General features: G+C 30.1%; 3 protein-coding genes across 4 annotated transcripts in view; all 3 read left to right on the top strand.

The window, feature by feature from the left end:
* Nucleotides 1–1,532: 1,532 nt before the first annotated feature.
* On the top strand, nt 1,533–5,748 carry LOC129905933 (elongation of very long chain fatty acids protein F-like). Its single transcript, XM_055981595.1, has 5 exons — nt 1,533–1,670; nt 1,736–1,838; nt 2,124–2,217; nt 2,530–2,770; nt 5,375–5,748. The coding sequence occupies exons 1-5, from the start codon at nt 1,643–1,645 to the stop codon at nt 5,731–5,733; spliced, it is 825 nt and encodes a 274-aa protein (XP_055837570.1). The 5' UTR covers nt 1,533–1,642; the 3' UTR covers nt 5,734–5,748.
* Nucleotides 5,749–6,463: 715 nt separating this feature from the next.
* On the top strand, nt 6,464–13,510 carry LOC129906109 (elongation of very long chain fatty acids protein 7-like). Its single transcript, XM_055981782.1, has 5 exons — nt 6,464–6,620; nt 6,680–6,764; nt 12,552–12,645; nt 12,715–12,958; nt 13,101–13,510. Exons 1-5 carry the CDS (start codon nt 6,563–6,565, stop codon nt 13,424–13,426), a joined length of 807 nt encoding a protein of 268 aa, XP_055837757.1. The 5' UTR covers nt 6,464–6,562; the 3' UTR covers nt 13,427–13,510.
* Nucleotides 13,511–20,295: 6,785 nt separating this feature from the next.
* Nucleotides 20,296–21,881, top strand: part of LOC129921031 (oxysterol-binding protein-related protein 9) — a 68,966-nt gene continuing 67,380 nt past the window's right edge. Inside the window, exon 1 of one of the 2 annotated variants that reach the window (XM_056002771.1) lies at nt 20,296–20,636. In XM_056002771.1, coding sequence (XP_055858746.1) covers nt 20,520–20,636 — 117 coding nt within the window. In that variant the 5' untranslated portion in view covers nt 20,296–20,519. The remainder of the gene's footprint in view (nt 20,637–21,881) is intronic. The other variant, XM_056002688.1, reaches the window with a different exon arrangement.

Raw genomic sequence — 21,881 nt, 5'->3', positions numbered from 1 at the left:
TTGAATTCTGATTTGAAATCGAGAAGAGAATTTCTCTTCTCAGAAGCGTTCTAGCTGTCAAATTCGTGCGAATAGAACACTATCAGAAGGCTTCTGAATGATTCCGGACGATTCCGGAGAGCCAATCGAAAACGACATAAGTTTCAAAACTTAAATAGCCAAATTTTGATAAATTTTTTAAAAAGTGAATGAAATGATTAAAAAGTCCGTTTGGCAATAAAATGCCATAAATTGACTTTGGTAACGCTGCTCGTACTTCATATACGTTCACATATAAAAAAAAACCCATCAATTTTGTAAACCTCTTAAGATAATTTAAATTAAAAACAAATCGTTACCTATAGCTTAGGAATTATTTAAAATTAAACTTATGAGTAAGAGCTTTATAATTTTTATAAATTTTATTTCTTTTTACTTTATCACTTTCAAAATCTACAAATAGTCTAATAAAATCAAGCAATGCGAATTGCACGTCTAATATTCAATTCAAGAACCCTTTTTTCATGAACTTTGTGCATTCGTAGTTCGTAGACAAAATTTGCAATACAAATGCGATATACCTACCTACCAATCAGCAACAGATTTTGTATGTGCAGTAATCACTTTTGGTTGTGTTTTAATTTTTTTTCCTCGGATTTTTAATTTGCTATTATAATTTTTGTGAATCTTCAATGATTTCCTGATCTACCTCAGCAATTATTGACTACAAAGTGCAACATTCTTGCGTTACTTCTCAATTCTAATTAAGTATTATGCATTTATGGTGAATTTTGATGGTGCTGGACTTTCAAATCTACAAAATAAGTAGACACAGTTTAAAAATGAGTTACAGTTGTTGAAAGAGAAAGTAGATCGAAATGCATATATATCGTTATGAATGCAGTAAGTAGATCATAGGAAAAGTATTTGAAACAAACATATCTACCCCTCATTATTACGTACGTTTTTCTTTGCATTTATGCAGATAAATGTAAATAGGGGTATTCATGAAACAGTGTAAACTCTGGGTAAACCTGTCAAAATTTTGTATGAGTTTGACAGTTGGCTTACCACATCAATTACCATTTTTTCAGGTTTACACCGTTTCATCATGATTACCCCTAATGTCTTACACCTTATTTTGTTTAAAGTCAGAATCAGAAGCCCAGAATAGTTCTGAACTTTAGTTAAGACTCTCTCTTTTCATTTCGAAGGTTGCAGTTTAAGAGCCAACAATCAAGTTTATTGATATTAAAGAAGATCTTATTTTTAAAATTTCAATTTTACTCACTTGAGTAAAAATTTTTCAACTGTAGAACTGTTAAATGTTAACAGTTAAAATAAATAAAGTTGAATTCTCAAGTAGCGATGATGTTGAAATTAAAATTATGATTTATATTTTGTATAACGTCATTCACCAGCATAAATTTGTAGGTTTTATAAAGCAAGGATTTGTATGTGATTTTGACATTTTTCAAGACCACTGTTAGAGTCAGTACTGAAACTATAAAATTAATATGTTCCTTTGAAATTTAAGTTAAACACAAACAAGTTCTAAAGTTGTAAGCATCGTTTTTTTTTTTTTTAATAAAAATCGAATGATTACAAGTGGACAAAAATTTATAATTTTTAAAAAGTATTTTATAAGAAGAAAAATCTGAAGATGGAGTTAAGATTGACCGATCAGGATGGTTAGTTTTTCTTTTCAGTTTTGTGTTATCGTGTCAAAAAAAATAATCAAACATAATTTTTACAGTGATTGAAACTATAACAAATTATAACCAATTAAGAATTGGTTTTTGGTCTTCATCTGTAATTGTTGCATCTTATTTGCTGGCAGTTTTAAAAATTGCACCAAGGTAAGATAACATCACTGTAACGGCCATATTATTCACTAGTTTAAAAAATACATCTCTAGATGTAAAGAAATTGAAATATGAAAAATAAATCCAAATCCATAATATTCACTAGCACACAGTCATTTTTAACTATTTTTTAATTATTTTAATAGTCAGAATTCGGATAACTATTTTGGATTTTGGCCTGCTTTTTCATTTAGACTTTTCTGGAACTGGATGAATTTTTGAATTCTGCTTTAATAATGACAAACTAATGTTTCAGAGATTTTCTTCTTTTTTTTCTAGTTACATGAAATCTAGACCTGCTTTTCATTTGAAAACCTTTATTGTTTTCTATAATATTTTTCAAATAATTACCTGTGCGTATTTAATTTTTAAGGTAAGTTTGTGTTTGAAATCTAAAAATTTATTAAGCTCCAATTTATTCACACTCCATTAAATTTAAAGTCGTCATCGTCATTTAAAATAGGAAATTTTAAAATTTCCATTGGATTCGACAGTTTTCTAATTTTTGAAGGGGACTTTAAATATAATGGAGAATGAATAAATTGGAGTAAGAAAATTTAGAAAAATTTCTGAATACCTCGGAAAATCTTAAATAACAAATTTTGAATAGGTACATTTTCTGAAATTTTTGAGGTAGTCTAATCTAAGTTTTCTGAACTCAAAATTTGTTTCATTTTTTTTGCAGAGTTTTACTATTAATCTACCAGTGACACATTTTTGGAAATGTGTTGTTGTCACACCCGGAAGCACTGAAGACAAAGATTACCATCATGTTGCTTTTGTACTGTTTTGTCTGAAAGTTTCTGAATTCACTGAAACATTAGTTTTTGTTTTGCGTAAAAAATACAGACAAGTATCATTTTTGCATGTCTTTCATCATTGTTCAACGGTTTTTATGGCATATCATATGAACCATTCATATTCAAGTAAGTAGACGTTTATGTTAACATTGTATTCACTATTTCACAGAGATCAGATATTTAAGACATGTCAACTTTTTAAGACAGCAACTAACTTTTATTAATAGTTGCCATCGCAAATTAAAAAAAAAAAAAAACAGAGTATAGCAAAAGGTAAATTTTCTATAAGTGGGCATTTAATTGCTTACAAACTTGCAAGTTTTGCAACCTATCACTACACTGTCAAACTACTATCTTACAAACAGTATTCATATCCATTGAACTTGCGTGCTAGTTTTGTGGCCAGTACAGAAGCTAGTAAGTTGACAGTCTGTATCAAATAAAACAAAATTGGTTGAAAAATTAGAACTTGCAAGCAAGTTGGGTAGAAAGTGGTGTCCCATATGCCAAATACGAATTTTCAAGTTTATAAGCTTCTTGCATTCTAGAACTTGTACTTATGGCAGCAAATTTTGTCTGCAACTTTAAATTGCATGTATCGATATGTGCCTTTATGCCTTTACCCTGAAGCTATACCCGTTCAAGTTCTGGTATGCAAGTTTGATGTTACAAGGCTAGCAGGCTATTTGCATGCAAGCTTGTAAAAATTGTATAGGTTGATAGAAATAATATCCTTTTGAACTGTTGTCAAAATGTTCATGCAAGTTTACAGGCAAGTACAAAAGTGTTATACTAAAAAGATTTGAGTGTTTCACGACTTGCATGTGTAACGAAGTAAGGTACAGTAGATATCGAAAACTATTGAAAGTTTTACGTACCAACTGCTAAGCAATGTGTATGTGCTTATTAAACCAGAGCTAAATCTCGGCTATATCGGCCATTCAGAAGAGAAATAAAATGTACGACTGGGTCGCACGTACTTGCTTTAGCAGTTCAAAACAATTTTCTGTTAGTTTACATGTAGATTTTAAGAACTGCCTCTATATAAATTTTAAAGAAATTGTGTTGATGTTGGAAGAGCCGACATTTAGGGCAAAATTTTTGTAAATGAAAAAAAATATTTTTTATTTGACTTTTTTTGGAAAAAATAATAATGCAGTTTTATGGCAATTGCTTTGAATATTACGTCTGCAAAGTTTTATCAAAATTGTTACAGCCGTTTTCGAGTTGTTTGGTATAAATTGAAAAATTTGTATTTGAGGTACACTTTCTAAACGAGATACCTATAAAAAAAAAAAATAGCCAACTTTCAGAATATCATAAAAATCATCTGTACCAAATTTGAAGAAAATCCATCCACCCGTAAGGCAGTGGAAATGTGTACAGATGGACGCACAGATGTACAGACGTACGGACGGAATTGCGAGACCCACTTTTTTGGAATTCTCCATAATCGTAATCTTGGTTTTGATTGCCCTATACCTACGCTGACCATCCGTCCCGGTTTACCCGGGACTGTCCCGTATTTTAACAGCTTGTCCCTGGTTTTTATTTAAGAAACTCGGGACGTATAAGTGGCCCGTATTTTGTAATTTGTCCCGTGATTGTCCCGTATTTGCACATTTTCTGATTTTTTGGTTCAAAATTTTAAAAACTTTGTACGGAAAACAACAAAAAACAGTGGTTGGTCGGTTAAAAATCAAAAGTTTTTCTAATTTTTCCGATAAAAACATTAAGCCTAGTACGCTGCTGTAGCAAAACGAAAGTTTCCTAAGTCAAAAAAACTCTTTTGGAGCAAGAAAAAATTACTTGGACAGTTAAATGTCAGTGACAAAAACGATTGAAAACTCTCCAACACACACAGTTAAGAATATCGTTGGTAAAGCTGCGTAAATGTGTAACGAAAAGCTAAATTTGTGTATTTCCTTGTACTAGTTTTATATGAAAATTTTCGTTTCACCTCAAGCTATAGTTTTTAAAATTTTTTGTCAATTATTTAGTTCCAGCTTGTATTTCTCAAGTTGAAAAGCTATATCAGGAAAAGTTTTTTTCGAATAATGAACATCATATGAAAGAGTAAAGAACCCAGCTTAACTTCAAAACATTTAAGCATATGTTAAAAGTTTAATAAAGATGATACAATTTCAAAATCATTTGAAATAATTAAAAATGTTAAAAAACAGCTCTCCCGATTTTGATTGAAAAAATATTTTTTTAGAAGTTATTAACAGAACCTATTATAAATCCTTTTTTCCTTTCCTTGATTTTGTAAACGGTTTAAATGATTTCAACGAAAATGCTCCCATCAAATCGTTTAAAAAATCATGGAAAAATCATGAAATCTCATTTAAAAAAAATTCAATTTTTATTATTTTTTTTTTTTTTTTGAAAAATCAATATTTTCTAAACGATCCAAGGAATTTTGTATCTGTCCCGGGTTTCGCTTCTAGAAATATGGTCACCGTACCTATATCATTCTAAAGAGTAAGTAAAAATGCATTGGTCTCAAAAAAGAGTATATTAGCTACTTTTTCTTTGCAACAGATCTGTTTTATTTTTTTTTTTTAATTATTCAAGAAAAGAACTTGCAATTCTGAGAAAGGTCAGATAGAAAGGATCTTTTTATCGTGGAAACGTTTTTTCAATGCATATTTTACAAATTACATATATTTTGTAGGAGGGGTTAGATAGTAACATTGACTAATTGTTTTTTTTTTTATTACATTTCAGATAGTGCGGCCTTCTTCCCTCTCTATATCAACTCATTCGTCCATTTAATCATGTACACTTACTATCTAATGGCTGCCACACTTCCAAGCGAAGTCATCAAAAAACTTATTCCACTCAAAAAGAGCATTACAATAATTCAAATGGTTCAATTTACAATTGTACTGGCACAAGTAGTTATTGCACTATGTTTAGGTTGTAAATTCCCAAATGGATTACTTGCTTTGTATTGTTTTATGATAATGGTAATTTTCTATGAATTTTATAATTTTTATCAAAAAAGTTATATTAAAAAGCAAGCTGAAAAGTCAAAAATTGAAGAAGATAAATTGAATAATAATTACTCAATAAAAAGTCAATAAAAAAAATGAAACGAAGTGGATTTTTTAATAAATTTACATTAAAAAAAGTGTAGTCGACCTTTTCTTCTGATTACCTACCATGCAATGGAGAAGTGAGTATTCAAAACTTTCCCTAAACGTCTTGAGAATTCAGAAAATGTTTTCATAGAAGTGTGTACTAGCTTATTACTTTCCTAAGGGTCCGACTATACTTTGCAGGAACTTACGAATGTTAAAAATATAAAAACCGTGTGGGAGAGTAAGCAGTAAGCGAAAATATACAATCCCATAAAACTGACTATAATGCGTTATTCTGCATAAAAGCACCGTCAAGGTTCAAAAGGATAAATCTAATTCTTTTCTCTCTAATAATTCCCCTATTCGAGGGGATCATAATTCTTCCACGATACTCCTTCCACTTGTGGGATTTGTAAACATTTTTGTAGTAGTCTGAAGAAACTTTAACCAGACAAGAGCGACAATTTTACAAGTAATTTGAAATGAATCGATCAATATTTATTAAAACTTTCAATACTTAATATTCAACAAATAAGGTATCATGTCTAGTACAAATTCAGAATACCTTTGTACTTAAAAATAATAAATTTTGCCTAATTTATTATTCGCATTTCAAAAACAAAAAACAAATTCTTAAGTTCCTTTCTTATAAATTAGAGTTCACGTATTTTGCAAAATTTCAGTCGTGAAAGTTCTTGACTCTTATCAGGAGTTATTTTGTTGCCGCAGTTAACAAAATTAAGTGCTTTTAACAAAATAGTTTTTATTTTATTTAATATATATACAATTTTTGAGTGGAAATAATAAATCTAATAAAAAGAATAGTAAAAAAATGAATGCTAGAAATGTACAAATCCCTCTTCCGGAAACAACAATGGCTAATACAATTGGTCAGTATTTTAATTTTTTGATTCAACCAAAAATTTCAAAAAAAATATTTTTCATGCAGAACTCGATACTCGAATTGATTTTGGACTTTCCAACATTTTGGTGATAACATCTTATTTGCTTATTGTTTTGAAAATTGGACCCAGGTAAGAAAAACTAAAGTGACAATTATTATTATTAATTTATGTCATAAATTAACGGTGTTTTGTTTTCTGATAACAATATCCGTGTTTTATTGGTAACTTTGTACTTAGCTTAGTAAAATTTTGCACCGGAAACAACAACAAATGATTGCTAAGGATAAACAAAAGTTTTTTATTTGTTGGTTTACAGAGACATTTTTTTTTTAATTAATAATAAATAAAAGTAAATGTTTGTTGTTGTTCACCGAACAAAGTTTTTAGTCAGTAAAATACTGACTAACAATAAAACCATAGTGAACTTCAACTTGAATAGATGGATTAATTTTATTAATGCAGTGTCTAGAGTTCACATTTTTGTTGAGGAAGGCATCGTACAAAAAAATTGATCCGAGCCGCAAAAATTCTTAAAATCACAATTGTTGAATAATGCAAAAATTTATACTTTTGAATTAATTTTTTTTTTTTAAACAAACAAATTTACTAAATGCAGTTGTTTACAAATAATTTTATTCATAATTTCTTGCATTTTATAATGTTTTTCGTTTTAGCAATTTTAAATTTGTATTAATTTATAACTGAATAGAACTTTCAAATTGCATAAACTGCGTTCAATTCACTAAAACATCTCTCAAAAGGGGAATAGTTATACACAGTCTTATTTATAAAACGATTTTTAAGATTATTTACTTAAGTTAATAACTAATCGTGCATTGGTAGTCCTTACAAAATTATAATTTTCAATGGAACTCACTTTCAATGGAATTCAATGTAATTCCATCTTGCTATTTGTTTAGAAGAGTATATGTAAGTAGAAATAAATGTACTAGATCATCTTCTACTCATATTCACGAGTAGTTTACATTTGATGATTTTTCCATATGGATTTAAAAATTCTTTTTTGTTTTAATCGTGTGAGAAATGTAAACTTTGATTTACCACCTCCAATTAAACGGGGTTATTTTATAGGTTATTCTTTGGTGAGATTTGTTTATGGCTTTCAATTGACATCCGTCCATCCACAATAGTTGTAGCCTGCTATGATGCAAAATCAGCTAATACCAGTTCCCGATCCAGCTTTTTTGCCGCTCTGGGAAAAAGTATTATTTGCCGCCCTTTAAAATCACACTTTTAGGGGTTATCCACTTGTAATCTTGAAAAAAGTCATATACACTCAGTCACAAAAGTAAGTATACACCCCTAACTTTGTTTAACCAAGACCTCAAAAAAAAGAATCTAACACATTTTCGAAAAAAATTTAAATGTGGTTTTATTTCATTAATCATTGCCTACATATTTACAAAAAAAAATTTGTCAAATAATCAATACTAAATGAAAAAGTGACAAAAAATTAAACACAGTACAAAATTTCGCATTACAAAAGTAAGTATACAGAGAAGAAAAAACTATGAAAATCGATGTTGAAAGTAAAACTATCTAAATTTTTTTTGGGAATTAATATATTTTAGGCTACCCCCTAGACTTGACGAGGTCAAACTCACTTGAAGGCATTGATTTTACTAGATTTTTTGCAACTTTTGGGCCGAATCTTTTCCACTCTTCCTAAAAGACTCGTTTAAGCTAATCCTTTGAATGCTTCCTTACTTTTCTCACCAAATGGCCCAACAGATGCTAAATAGTATCCAAATCGAGTGACTGGGGGACGTTTGGATCTGGTTTTGAAAGTTTTTGATCAAAAATTCACTCAAAAATACCGAGTTTTGCTCAGGGCCGTTACCTTTATTGAAGAAAATCAATCCATCTTAGCCTAATTATTCGACACTCTGGTGCAGGTTTGTCTATAAAATATCTAAAAAACAATACCCATCCATTGTTTCCTCAAGGAGACCAAATAACCCACACCAAAAGCTATAAGCAAAAACCCCCATACCATAAACGAATCACTGCCGTTTTTACCAGTAAAAGCTTTTTGATGGGATTTTGTTACTTTTGTATCTTTCTCCAAATTTTACCAGGTCCATCTGAGCAGTACACTTTGTCTTACGTGTATATGAGTTATGGATGTGGCAATATTTCTAGAAAACCGATAAAAGAAGTAGATCCGAAAAGAAAGGAAGGTACTGGTAAAAACGGCAGTGATTTATGGTATGGTAGAACTCGGTATTTTTGAGTGAATTTTTGATCAAAAACTTTCAAAACCAGATCCAAACGTCCCCCAGTCACTCGAATTGGATACTATTTAGCATCTGTTGGACCATTTGGTGAGAAAAGTAAGGAAGCATTCAAAGGATTAGCTGAAACGAGTCTTTTAGGAAGAGTGGAAAAGATTCGGCCCAAAAGTTGCAAAAAATCTAGTAAAATCAATGCCTTCAAGTGAGTTTGACCTCGTCAAGTCTAGGGGGTAGCCTAAAATATATTAATTCCCAAAAAAATTTAGATATTTATACTTTTAACATCGATTTTCATAGTTTTTTCTTCTCTGTATACTTACTTTTGTAATGCGAAATTTTGTACTGTGTTTAATTTTTTGTCACTTTTTCATTTAGTATTGATTATTTGACCAATTCTTTTTTTGTAAATATGTAGGCAATGATTAATGAAATAAAACCACATTTAATTTTTTTTTCGAAAATGTGTTAGATTCTTTTTTTTGAGGTCTTGGTTAAACAAAGTTAGGGGTGTATACTTACTTTTGTGACTGAGTGTATGTATACAAAAATGTTATGATTATAATATTTAAGAATATTGTCCGAAAATTTCACATTCTTCCGTTTCGGAGATAAAAGGGTATTTGTAAAGACACTAAAGATGTCTAAACATACTTTAAATGGTTGTCAAAACTTTAAACGCTGGACCGATCGACTTAAAATTTACACAGGATTTTCTTAGATACTTTTGTAAGCCACTTTAAATTATAAATTAACAAATTTTTAATTAGGTAAGATATTGTATATTAACAAAAATAATTTCCTAAAAACACAAGACAGTAATTAAATTAATTAAAGAACAAAAAAAGTTATAATAATTCTATCTTTAAAAATAAAAAATTCAGATTAAATCGCAAATATTTCGCAATTCTATCAAATATTTTGACCAAAAATTGCAGATTCTTTGACAAAGGCACCAATTTCGCGTACAAAAACAAATTGGTTTGAAATCGATCAGGAAATGTAAATCAGTGAAATGCAGAGCATGTGAATTCGCAAAAAGTGAAATGCAGAACATAGGCTAGTATATCTTCTTCACACTTTTTGTTCTGCAAAATCTTTAATTATTTCAGACGAATTTATTGTATCGCTAACCTTTTTTTTTAATTGATATCAAATCCAATCCCGTTTATCGTTTTTGTGTAATGGTAGACCGTAGATAGTTTTCAATTTGGAAATGCTACGCTCACCACAAACTGATTGAATTAAAAAAACAAATAATTTGTAAATAAAAAATTAATTTAAATTAATTAAAAACTTTTTCTGAGTTATTGTGGTTAAGAAAAGAACAAAAATAGATAAAGCTCAGAAAAAGTTTTGATTCATTTAAATTAATTTTGTATTTAAAAACCATTTTTTTTTTTAATTCACTCAGTTTGTTTATTTTTTTTAATTACTTTCAGTAGCCTTTTTTATGAAAATAAACTGGGCTTTAATAAAAAGCACACAAAATTGATACTCATTAACGTGTTTTTTTGACTTAAATGATACGAAAGTTTAAAAAAACAACTTAAAAAACAAAGAAAATTGTGTTTGATGCAAAATTGTGGAGAAACGGTCCGCAGAAAAAAAAGTTTAAAGACAAACTAAAACTGTAATGAATTCTTGATTGGTTGTAAAAAAAATCTTTCGAATAAAACGTAGTTTGGCAAAGATAAAGCCAGATAAGGGAAAAAAGAACAAAAATCATAAAAACCGTGGTAACTCGAAAACGGGACGAAAACGAGAAAATTACCTCTTAAGTTTTTCGACTTAAAATGACCTCAGGAATCCATGGTTTTCATTTTGGGGCGGTGACTGTGGGATACCCTGAATATGAGAGGAGCTGGCATGTGTTAAAATTACTTAAAGAAAATTGATCTTTAAAAATGTTGTGTGATCATTTATTTGGAAAACCTTAAGTCTAATGAGTTAATAGCTGTATCCTTTGTGTAAAAGAATACTTTGACTAGGGTGGACCAAAAAATTTATTTTTCATTATTTTGATTTGCTCTACCGATAACTTGTTTTCTCGGCACAAAATAATGCCACCCTATTTATTTCAGAATTTTTCGATGATGTTTAGGGGTTGCGCGCATTAGTTTTTAATTTTTTTAAAGCTTAAATAATTTTTTAATCGAAAAGCTGTTTGAGTAAAAAGTATTGAGTTTCAATAGGTCTACTTGCTTCAATTTTTCTTTTTTCAAAAAAAAATATTTTTGACTGATTCCCAGGGGTTAGAAGTCGAAATTACTGATAAATGCTGGCAAAAAAGCCTTAAAACTATGTTTTACTGTTTTTTATAACTATTAAAATTATTTTTATCGTATTAATTATCAAATTTACTATAAAAACTGTGCTTTTATATTGCTCAATTCTTCTTAAATTGATAAAAGAAAAAAAAAAATTTAAAAAAGATCGTACCAAAACAAGTGAAGGAAAAATGGGGGAGGGTACTATATCTTGGGCGCCGAGATTTGATAAGGGTAATTTGTAGAGCAGTTAAATACGATCATTTTTTACTATGGGAGCGGTGGTCTATCTGGCTCCGTTTAGGCGGGAATGGCAATTTTCTAAAAAATGACTTTAAATAAATAAAATAAAAAAAATATTAAAAAACAATGGCAACACTTACAATTATGAATGATACCTTTTTCAAAAGCTAGAACTGTACACTTCATTCTAATTTTAAAGTTAGGTTATTTCAATCAAATGTTTTTGAAATAATCGATTTAAAAGTAAAAAATTGGGGATAAAAGTTTAAAAAACCACATTAAATACTATTTTTGTCAAGATTGTGGATTACAATACAAAAAATGGCTGAAAAAAAAGTGTCACAATTGATTCCTTATCAAATACTGAAGTCCATATGTTTTAATGCTTTCTAGTTTTTGAGAAAATTGAAAAATATAATTTATCAGATTATAATTTTTATGGCTGTTTTCGATATTTTTGCCACCATCAAAAAACATATCCGATATTCAATATAATGAGGCGCTGCATCAACAACAACATTAATAAATATGGATAGTTTACAAAATAAAATTTCGTGGAACCAGAAGTAAGATCTCGAGTTGGTCTAATAAAAAAGAATTTTTTTATTTTTTCAATTTTCTCAAAAACTAGAAAGCATTAAAACATATGGACTTCAGTATATTTGATAAGGAATCAATTCTGACACTTTATTTTATCAGCCATTTTTTGTATTGTAATCCACAATCTTGACAAAAATAGTATTTAATGTGGTTTTTTAAACTTTTATCCCCAATTTTTTACTTTTAAATCGATTATTTCAATCTCATCTACATTCTACAACATATTTGTATCCTATCCATACGGTTCAGAGCGCAAGGCATATGCTTAGCGAAAGTTGAAAGCAGCACGCATATGCGCATTATATGTCCTATAAGGCTGTATGTTTACGCTTACTCTCACATGCCATTTCGACATAAGCCTACATCACCTCCTAAGCCTAAAATCACAAAAAGTGCAAAAATAAGTACAAAAAGGGTGGAGTGGAGGGAAATGACATAAGTCTTCTGAAAAGTGGATATTTTAAGCCAGTGCTGTCTTTCGCACTTTGAGTGCATGGAAGGATATATTTTTATTAGATATTTAATTAAATTTTTTTTCAATTTTTTTTCAGCTATATGAAATCAAGGCCAGCCTTCCAATTAAAAAACTTCATAATATGGTACAACATTTATCAAATTATAGCTTGCATTTATCTTTGTACTCGGGTAAGATTATAATATACCAATTCCCTTTAATTTGTAGACACTTTATTTACTATTTTGTTTAATTTTTAGATATATTTAATTGATCTTCCATCTTTTGACTACGGAGCATGTGTTGATGTTGATGGGTTAGGAATAAAAGTTGAAATAGATTTCGATCACATTACAAATTTTGTTTTTTGGCTTAAAGTAACTGAATTAACTGAAACTATAGTTTTTGTTTTGAGGAAAAAACAAAGCCAAGTTACTTTTCTACATGTTTTCCATCACTCTTCAATGGTATTTATGTCATACAGCTTCGGTACAGTTTATAGAAGTAAGTATTCAAAAAGGTATACCAAAATATTCTAACCTCTGATTGGCCAACTAACAAAACTTTTGACAGCTGGTTAATAAGAATGTACTAGAATTTATGACAATATTTTAACTATTTTGTTTTTTTTTTCTGTATTTTTTAGCAAGTTCAGCAATGTTCCCTCTATTCATAAACTGCTGTGTTCATATTGTCATGTACACTTACTATCTCATGGCTGCAGTTCTTCCCAGGAACGTTGTTGCCAAATTAACTCCGTTCAAGAAAGCCATAACAACAATGCAAATGGTCCAGTTTACTATTGTCCTGCTACAAGTTGTTGTTACCAAGATGAATGGTTGCAAAATTCCTGAACTGCTGTTAGCTGTATATATTACATCAATTGCTGTCATTTTCTATGGATTTTATGATTTCTACAAGAAAAGTTATATAGAAGCTCAAAACAAAATTAATAACAAAAAACCAACATAAAAATTAGAACAACTTTAACATTGAACAAATTTTAATTTTTAAACTACAAAAAAAAAATATCTCAAACTTATTTATTATGATTAAAGAAAATTATTTTAGTCTTGGTTCTAATTTTTTCTAGTCCTGTACTCAGACAATGAACTTAGGCTGGTATTCTTTCAGCTTCTTAAATGATCTTTATGTGCTCAGGGAGTGGAAAAGATGAGTGTCCTTACGAAGTAAATTAAGGAACATTTGGTTTCTTTTCGTGGAGTTCATCAAATAAATGTAAAAAGGAGTTTCTTACCGTGGTGCCGTGAAATAACGCCGAGCGGAGGCAAATCCTGCTAAGTGGAGCTTAGGAAAAATTTCTATGTAACCACCTGCAGTCAGTTTGGTATTGAAATGCCATATTTGTGGCACAGGGACATAAGGCCCATGGAATAACAGCCACTATTTATTTGTGGGGCTTACGTCCCGCTTGAGTGCCACATAAGTTCCAAATTAAATGTGGGGCTTATATCAAACTCAGGTTGGACAAAAGACCCACAAATAAAGGATGGGCGTTATGTCTCACTTACAAAGAATTTACAAATTATAAAATTATCTCCCAACTGGATAACTGTATTTGGGATAGTTACATAATTCGATTTTGCACTTATGTCCCACCTAATTGGCAAATAAGCCGATTCAATAGTGTATCCCCTTGGATTGCAGCAGAGCAGCATGCTCCCAGCCTCCAAACATATTTCACTGTCTATAAACCTAAGTCCTGGGTTTTATTGTTTTATTTATGTGTATACCAAACAACAAAGATATGTTTGTGTTATAACTTGGCAAACGCGAAGCGAAAAATAAATTCGCGCGAATTTTTATTTTCACACCTCAAAATTGATTCTCCCGTGGGCAAAATTTTTTTCCGCTTCGCGTTTGGGTTCCAAAAATTCTCATGTAAGAACATGTGCGACATGTTTTTGTACCTTCTTGAGACTAATCTGTTAATGAAAAAATAAGAGGCACATGACATAAGACAAAAAACTTTTTTGGAACCTATACCTCGATTGGATGAACATAAGTCCCAAATTGGTATTGGGGCCATTCTGCCTTAATAAATTAGGGCCTTATATGCCTTTGAAAATAAAAAAGGTTAGCATTTTAATATACGGGTTAACTAAGGTCCACTTCTATGCTCACTTTTCTAGCATTCGGCCTTATTTCTCACTTGGGACTCGGCGTTATTTCAATTTGACAAAGCGCAATAAGGCCGAATGTTGAAATTCGGCGTTCTTTATAAAAGAATTTAAATTTAAGTTTTTTTCCTGCATTACAAAAAAAATTAAATGCACGACTGAGTCGCATGTACTTGCTCTTGTAGTTCAAAGTGTCGATATCTTAAATATCCGTTTAAAAAATATGATTTTTTTATGTTTCGAAAAAAAAATCAAAAAAAAATTAAACATTAAAAAAATTAAATTTTTTAAAATTAAAAAAATTTAATTTAATTTTTTTTTTCAAAAACTTTAAAAAAAAATTGGTTTTACATTTTACTTCTTTAAAATGATAAGAAATATCTTCCTGTAAATTTTAAATATAATTGACTTATGCATTAAAAATATGTTAAATTTTGCAAAAATCGGCAACGCCGTTCACCGCATATTTTGAGAAAAACTAAAAACGCAGTTTTGTTAGAATCAATAAGACTATTACGTACACTAAATTTAATCAAAATCGTTAGAGCCGTTTTCGAGTAAACTGCAATACCTCAAAAACGTCATTTGAGAGATATGAGTTAAAAAAGAGATAATAAAAAAAAATTAAAAAACCATTGCCCCCTGAAATGGGCCACTTTAAGAAAAACTCGTGCTTCGACTTAGAAAAATGAAATAATTTGTTCTAATGATGACTACCTCCGCTAAATAATACTTCCAACTCCTTCTCTAATTGAGTTCTATTCCTATATAATAACTCTATATTTTTAGTTATACAATTGAATAAGCAAATACATTATTCTAAAAACATAAATAAACATACAGGTATTGTTTTTTTTTCTATATAGAAATAATAGAAATAAAGAAAAAAAAGAAACAAAAAAATATTACGTGCAAACAATTTATACCTCCTTACGTTACTGGATCCCCAGAAACTAAACTTCAATACGTAAATAAATGTTTTTAGCTAATGGTAGGAACGTGTACAAGTACCTATAATTTTCAGGTATTTGACGATTCAAAAAGCAATTTAGATGACAATGAACTGATTTTTGAGAAAAAAATAAAAATCCCCTTTAGCCAATACATAATGTATCTATGTGAAAATACAAAACAAAAAAAGTGTTTTAAAGTTTAACATAAAAAACAAAAATTAACAAAAGCAAAACAGTCTGCAATAAGACTAAGATGAATCAATCACTGTGAAAACAATTATCAGTTCTTTTTTTCTGTCTAACCGCAAATTTTTTTTTACAGTTGCTACCGTTTAATTATAAATTCTTGCATTACTAAAATTTCTTATGAAAAAAAACATTGATATAACAAGGTAAATAAAGTTAAGGGTTTTAAAATCCTTAATTACCTATATCTTTTATGTCTTTTGTTCATAATAAGTTTATGTTGACATCCTGTCATAATTATTGCAAAACATTAAAATATCTTCAAAGATTTTTATTTGCAGAAAGAGAAAGTCATTCTCATTATCCTCCCATTTTGTAAGGTTAAAATATTAAACTTATCAAAGTCCTTACTTCTATAGTGCTTAGCCCAAATTGTTAATTATCGAATCTTTTATTTTCTTTAAAAGCTTCTATAAAGCCTAAAAGAGCTGAATATTTCCTGAAACACATCAAATCGCATCTTAGAAAACATTTATATTGAATAGCTGTTTTTAAAAGATTATTTTCTGTATTAAATATAATACAATTTTTTTTAATTAAGGCCAAATGTATTCACTCTCCATTAAATTTAAAGTCACCATTAAAAATTGAAAATCTGTCAAATCGCATAGAAATTTTAAAATTTCCCGTTTTTAATGGAGACATAGATAGAAAATAGAAACGTAAGATTTTCAAATCATAGAAAGTTATTTTTAAGTAGGCTTGATTGTAGCAACGAAACTGGTTATAACCAAAACACTTTATATGTTATTATAAAGTAAGTTTCAATCATTACTTTAGTTAAAGTGCTTATTGGTAGATTGCCATTGTTGAATGTATTTCTTACAAATTTTGTAAAAAAAACAGCCTCAAGCTTTTTTTTGTTTTTCTTTGATCTTAATTCATGATAATTTTATAAAGACGTTTTGCATCCTATACCACTCAGAATTTTCAGAAAAATCTAGATTATTTTTCTTCAGTTAACTTCCTTAACAAAAATATGTCAACTTATTTGAATAGAAAAATAGCTTTTCCTTACATATATTTTGCTATTAAGTGTATAACTCAATTTTAAATTAATGATTTTTTATTATGAAATTCATGTAATCAACCTAATCAGTCAGTAATGAAAAAAAAAAGTACCTATGTACCTAATTAATAATATTTTATTATTTTTTTGAACCAGTTCCCTTGTTCCCTACCTACTTTAATGTAAATTTTATTGTGATTGTTTGATCGATAGTTAAATAATTGATAGTTTGATTTGATTTCTTATGATCTTAAGTCCATTATAAGAAAAAGGTTAAATTTTTAATTGAAGTAAAAGGTTTAATTAAGTGTTTATAAAAATTTTCTTAGATCTTAATTTATCAAATAAAAAAAGATCTAGTTAGGGTATTATGTATACTTTTTTTGTAGAAAATGAAGGCTTTTGATCAGATATTAAAAGTTATCAAATACCACTTTTAATGAAATAAAATATGTAATTAACAAGTTTTTAATACCTTTTTATCGGTCATTCAATAAGACTATGAATATAAGACTAACACAAGAAGGCTGAATTTTATACCAGACTGTATTGAAATGACTGGATGCTAACAACTAGTTAGGTCACAGCAATAAAAAAAAAACTTGCCTCCCAAAATAAAAAAAAATATTGTCAACACTAAAAATCAAGGTTTTCGAAAAATTGATTTTTCAAATAAATAGGTAATATTTATTTTTTTTATCAAAAAATTTAATTTTTTAATATCTATTATATTTATAATTTCAAGATGCAATAAAAGCTTTTGTTGAAATCGAAGTAGTTATCTGGGGCAAAATCAAATGTTAAAAATACCGTTTAACACTGACGAAGAAAAAACCGAATTGAAATTATCGAAAACCACTTTGATATAACTGCAACTAAAGAATGAAGTCTGATATAATAAGTGAGTAGAATAGTTGAATCATGGCCAGAATCTTCTCTTCATCATTATAACGTAGGTGTTAGTTGGACAGTACTTTTAATTCATCTACTAGAGAACTACACAACAACTAACTTCTTTAAAGGTATTACCGAAGCTACATTTCAGCTTCTGTTAAACTTCAGGAGGGGTGCTAAGCATGGACAGAGGAGAACATTATAAAAGTTGGACCCTTTATAACAATGTACTTATAAGGTCTACAAGAAGCTTAACCGAAGCTCTACTGAAACTTTGAGATGAGATTTGACAGATAGCTTCGGAAAAGCTTGTACAGCTCTTTAATAAAAGTCTTTACGAAATTATAGAAACAACAATGTTAAAAAATATTCTTTTTCAATTTGCTTTGATTTGATTTGTTATCATGATTTTTATCTTTTAATCTGTATTCCATGCAAAACTTCGTATCTGCTTGCTGGTAGTCCACCACTCTACCCACTCGCTCATCCTAGTATATTCAATAATGAAATCAAAAACTTTATCAGTTTAAACAGCAGAAAAATCAAAAGCGGATGAGCTTGCAAGGGAGGGCTCAGTTCTTGATCCCTCTCTCATAGACCATAACATCAGAATCCCACAATGTGAAATAAAGCGAAATATCGTCAACAAGATTTCTCAAAAAACCAATGAAAGATGGAACCTCCTAGAAACCTGCGGTCACACCAGGAAACTATGGCCGAACTTCGACGAGAAAAAATCAAATAAGATCTTACTACTTAGTAAACCTTCCTTAAGATCCCTAGTAGGCGTCTTAACGGGACATAACCTACTAGGATACCACAAAAAGAAAATGGGGCTTAGTACGGATGATCTATGCAGAGGCTGCGGTAATGAGGACGAACAGGAAAACACTGTACACTTCCTCTGTCACTGCCCAGCACTCTGTCGCACTAGAAAAAAATTCTTAGGAAACTACTTCTTTAATGAATTAGAAGAACTATCGGAACTCTCAGGCAATAGCCTACTGAACTTTGTCAAGTCCTCCAAATGGCTCGAACAACCATAGCATTCATAGGTTAACACTTTTTCATGAAGTTACTATACTTCAGGGTATCACAACCCGACAAACAATTTTGGTTCTATAAAGCTTTACAGATGCAATTGTTGCTTTTGTAAAGCATTATAGAAGCAAAATTGTTATTAGGGAAGGGATCTACATTGATCTAAGTGTGACGGTAACAAAATCAACTGTCAGCCCATATAACCTAACCTAACCTAAACAGCAGAAATGTCCGGCTAGATTATTCAATTGACAAAACAAAAAAATGCCCGAGCTAGATTATTTAATTTCAAAATCAAAAATCAAATAAAAACTTGGTCATTTCTGTTAAGCCTCTATAAATTCACTAAGCAAGCTTATCCGAAAAACAAGCTTTCTTCGTTTAAGTTTCTTTAACAGTATTTAAACAACTTATTAGAAGTTATTAAACAAGTCCGAGCTTCTATAAGCGATTAAATTCTGAAGTAAGCTCAATACAAGCTGTATACAAAGCAGAACCTGTGAGATCTCAATTTATAGAAGCTGTTGTGCTAGTTGGGACTCGCTCATCCTAGTATATTCAATAATGAAATCAAAAACTTTATCAGTTCAAACAGCTAGATTATTCAATTGACAAAACAAAAAAATGTCCGAGCTAAATTATTCAATGTCAAAATCGAAAAATGCCCGAGCTAGATTATTCAATTTCAAAATCAAAAATCAAATACAATACTTGGTAATTTCTGTAAAGCTTTTATAAATTCATGAACCGAAGCTTATCCGAAAAATATTAATAAAGTTTGAAAGTTTTCACTTCTATACTTTATAACTATTTGGACCAAAAAGGCTTTAAAATTTAATGAGTTAATTTCACAAATCATCTACTTTTAATGACTCATGAAAAAAATTCCTATAAAATTTCACATTCGAAATGAGATAGTTTGTGAAATTTTTTCCATTTGCACTGTAGTGAAAACAGGATATTACATGAACAATCGCAATGTGTAGATGAGCAAGAAAGATTTTCAAATTGTGTTCACAGCTTAAGTATTGCTTGTTTAGGCCGTGTGTGAATTGCGTTAAATAGTTAGCACCGTGTAAAATTTTTGACACTATTTAGATGAATAAAAATTTTCAGCTGTTAAAAATTTATTGCGCTCTGGGATCTGGTTAAATTTGAGTTAAATTTTTTTTGCAGATGGTTTTGTTGTGTTTTTTTTTTTTATTAAAAAGGAGTTTCATGGCAGAAAAGAGGCAGAGAAAAATATGAAACAATAAGCCATATATGTATGCAGCCGAAATTTTTTTGTTCACCTCAATAGTGTCAAAAATTTTACACGGTGTTAACTATTTAACCCAATTCACACACGGCCTAAATCGCAATGTGTAGAATACACATGATATAATTTGAAATGTGTGCACAGCTTAAGTATTAAAATACCCAAAATCTGGCAAATCTTCTTACCACTCACCCTTTGTTTCACATTCCATATCATACCACAAATGTCAACATCTTTTTTCGCCGCAAAAATCTCTCATGTGATTTATCTTCGGGCCGCCCGTTTTTTTTTATACTAGAAAAAAGTGCAGTGAGAAATTTAACTTTGGTCTTGTCGGTCGGCCGCATACAAATTTCCAAAAAAAAAAGTTGAATTTTCCTTCGCATATTTTTTCGGTATTTTTAATTTTATTTTGTTCATATTTATTTATCGATAACTAAGCGGTCAATAGTTTAGTGAAGAGTGTTTAAAAAAAAGAAATAAAAAAAAAACTTGCTGGGGAATTTGGACACACAACAAAAACATGGCTGGAAACGGAACCCTCGAAGGCACCCTCAGCAAATGGACAAACGTGATGAAAGGATGGCAATATCGATTCTTTGTTTTGGATGAAAATCCTGGTTTATTATCTTATTATACGGTGTGTGGAATTTTTTAATTTTATATTTTTTCATTGAAAAATTTCTATAAAATATCGGAAAAGCGCATTCTAATAAGAAAATTTGTGCAAAAAAAAATTTCGTTGAGTGTGTGTAGAGATAAAAAAAAAACATTTCCTTCCTCAATTTTGGTTGGTGTTCAGGTGGGCCATAAACAAAAAATACCAAGACTGGAAACTCGGCGGTCAACTGACGTTTGCCTACAAGCTGCGCGGTGTGGTGAATGTCGTGAACCTATCGTTGTGTTTGTGTCCGATGTGTGGTGAATGTCGTGAATCTATAAATGTGTGCGTGTTAACGTCATTTATGAACGTGGTGGCTTTCACATATATTCACAGACAGCACTGACCACAAAAGGGTTTTGGGGGGAAAGACGTACGAAATTTTCCAGTCTTGGTATTTTTTGTTTATGAGGTGGGCGAAAAATGATGAATTCGCTTCTGTCAGTTGTTTTTATCTGACATTTCCGAACTACATTACCGATGATGGTTGATTTAGCTAGAGAGGAACAATAACAAAAACAAAAACAAAAAAAAGGAGATTGTATATTTTTAAACTTTTTCTTTTAATATTTTTTTTTTTTTTTGCGCTTAATAAAGAAGGTACATAAATGATAAGGGTGCACATAAAAGGGAAACAACAAACAAACTGCGACAACCCGGTCTGCTTTTAGATTAGAAAATAAGCAAGCTGATAAGAACAATGCCTGGGAATATTGTTTACATCTGATAAGATTTTATTAATTTATCAGTGGCATTTTATTTTGCAACTGATCGGGTAGAGTACAATACCCTGAATGTAAGAACCTTCAATTCTGCATTAATAAGACAGGATGTGCAATGTTCTTACATTATTTGTAGAGGGTCTATCCTAGGGCTTATATTATTGCTCTTGCATTGCGATTGCGATAGGTAGTTGCTTCTTGATTTGAAATTGGCTTTTTAGTAACTTGAAAGGAGACAAAGAGACTTTGCTTTCATGAATGGTTTCATAAACTACATATTACGCCTCAGATCTTAGTGGGCCTTACGAAACCGAGGCACAAAGTGAAAAAAGAGTTCATGGAAAGTTTGAGCTTCATTACACATTATGATAAATATACTTACTTAGGGTGACCAGCGCCGTAAGGCGGCTACAATCCGCTGTGGATTTAGGCCTCAACCAACAAGCTTCGCCAGCCAGCTCTATCCTTAGATCTCTGCTTCCAGTTGCGCACGCCAAATTGA

The sequence above is a fragment of the Episyrphus balteatus genome, chromosome 1 (assembly GCF_945859705.1).
Source record: "Episyrphus balteatus chromosome 1, idEpiBalt1.1, whole genome shotgun sequence".
Lineage (NCBI taxonomy): Eukaryota > Metazoa > Arthropoda > Insecta > Diptera > Syrphidae > Episyrphus > Episyrphus balteatus.
The sequence above is the reverse complement of the archived record's forward strand: the minus strand, read 5'-3'. Positions and strand labels throughout refer to the sequence as shown.

Excerpts from the sequence above, each read along its gene's own strand:
- LOC129906109 (XM_055981782.1), top strand. The coding sequence starts at position 6,563 with ATGAATGCTAGAAATGTACAAATCCCTCTTCCGGAAACAACAATGGCT. Across the intron at positions 12,646-12,714 it reads GCATTTATCTTTGTACTCGG|ATATATTTAATTGATCTTCC; the intron begins GTAAGATTATAA and ends TTTAATTTTTAG. Across the intron at positions 12,959-13,100 it reads CTTCGGTACAGTTTATAGAA|CAAGTTCAGCAATGTTCCCT; the intron begins GTAAGTATTCAA and ends TGTATTTTTTAG.
- LOC129905933 (XM_055981595.1), top strand. The coding sequence starts at position 1,643 with ATGGAGTTAAGATTGACCGATCAGGATG. Across the intron at positions 1,671-1,735 it reads AAGATTGACCGATCAGGATG|TGATTGAAACTATAACAAAT; the intron begins GTTAGTTTTTCT and ends TAATTTTTACAG. Across the intron at positions 2,771-5,374 it reads TATGAACCATTCATATTCAA|ATAGTGCGGCCTTCTTCCCT; the intron begins GTAAGTAGACGT and ends ATTACATTTCAG.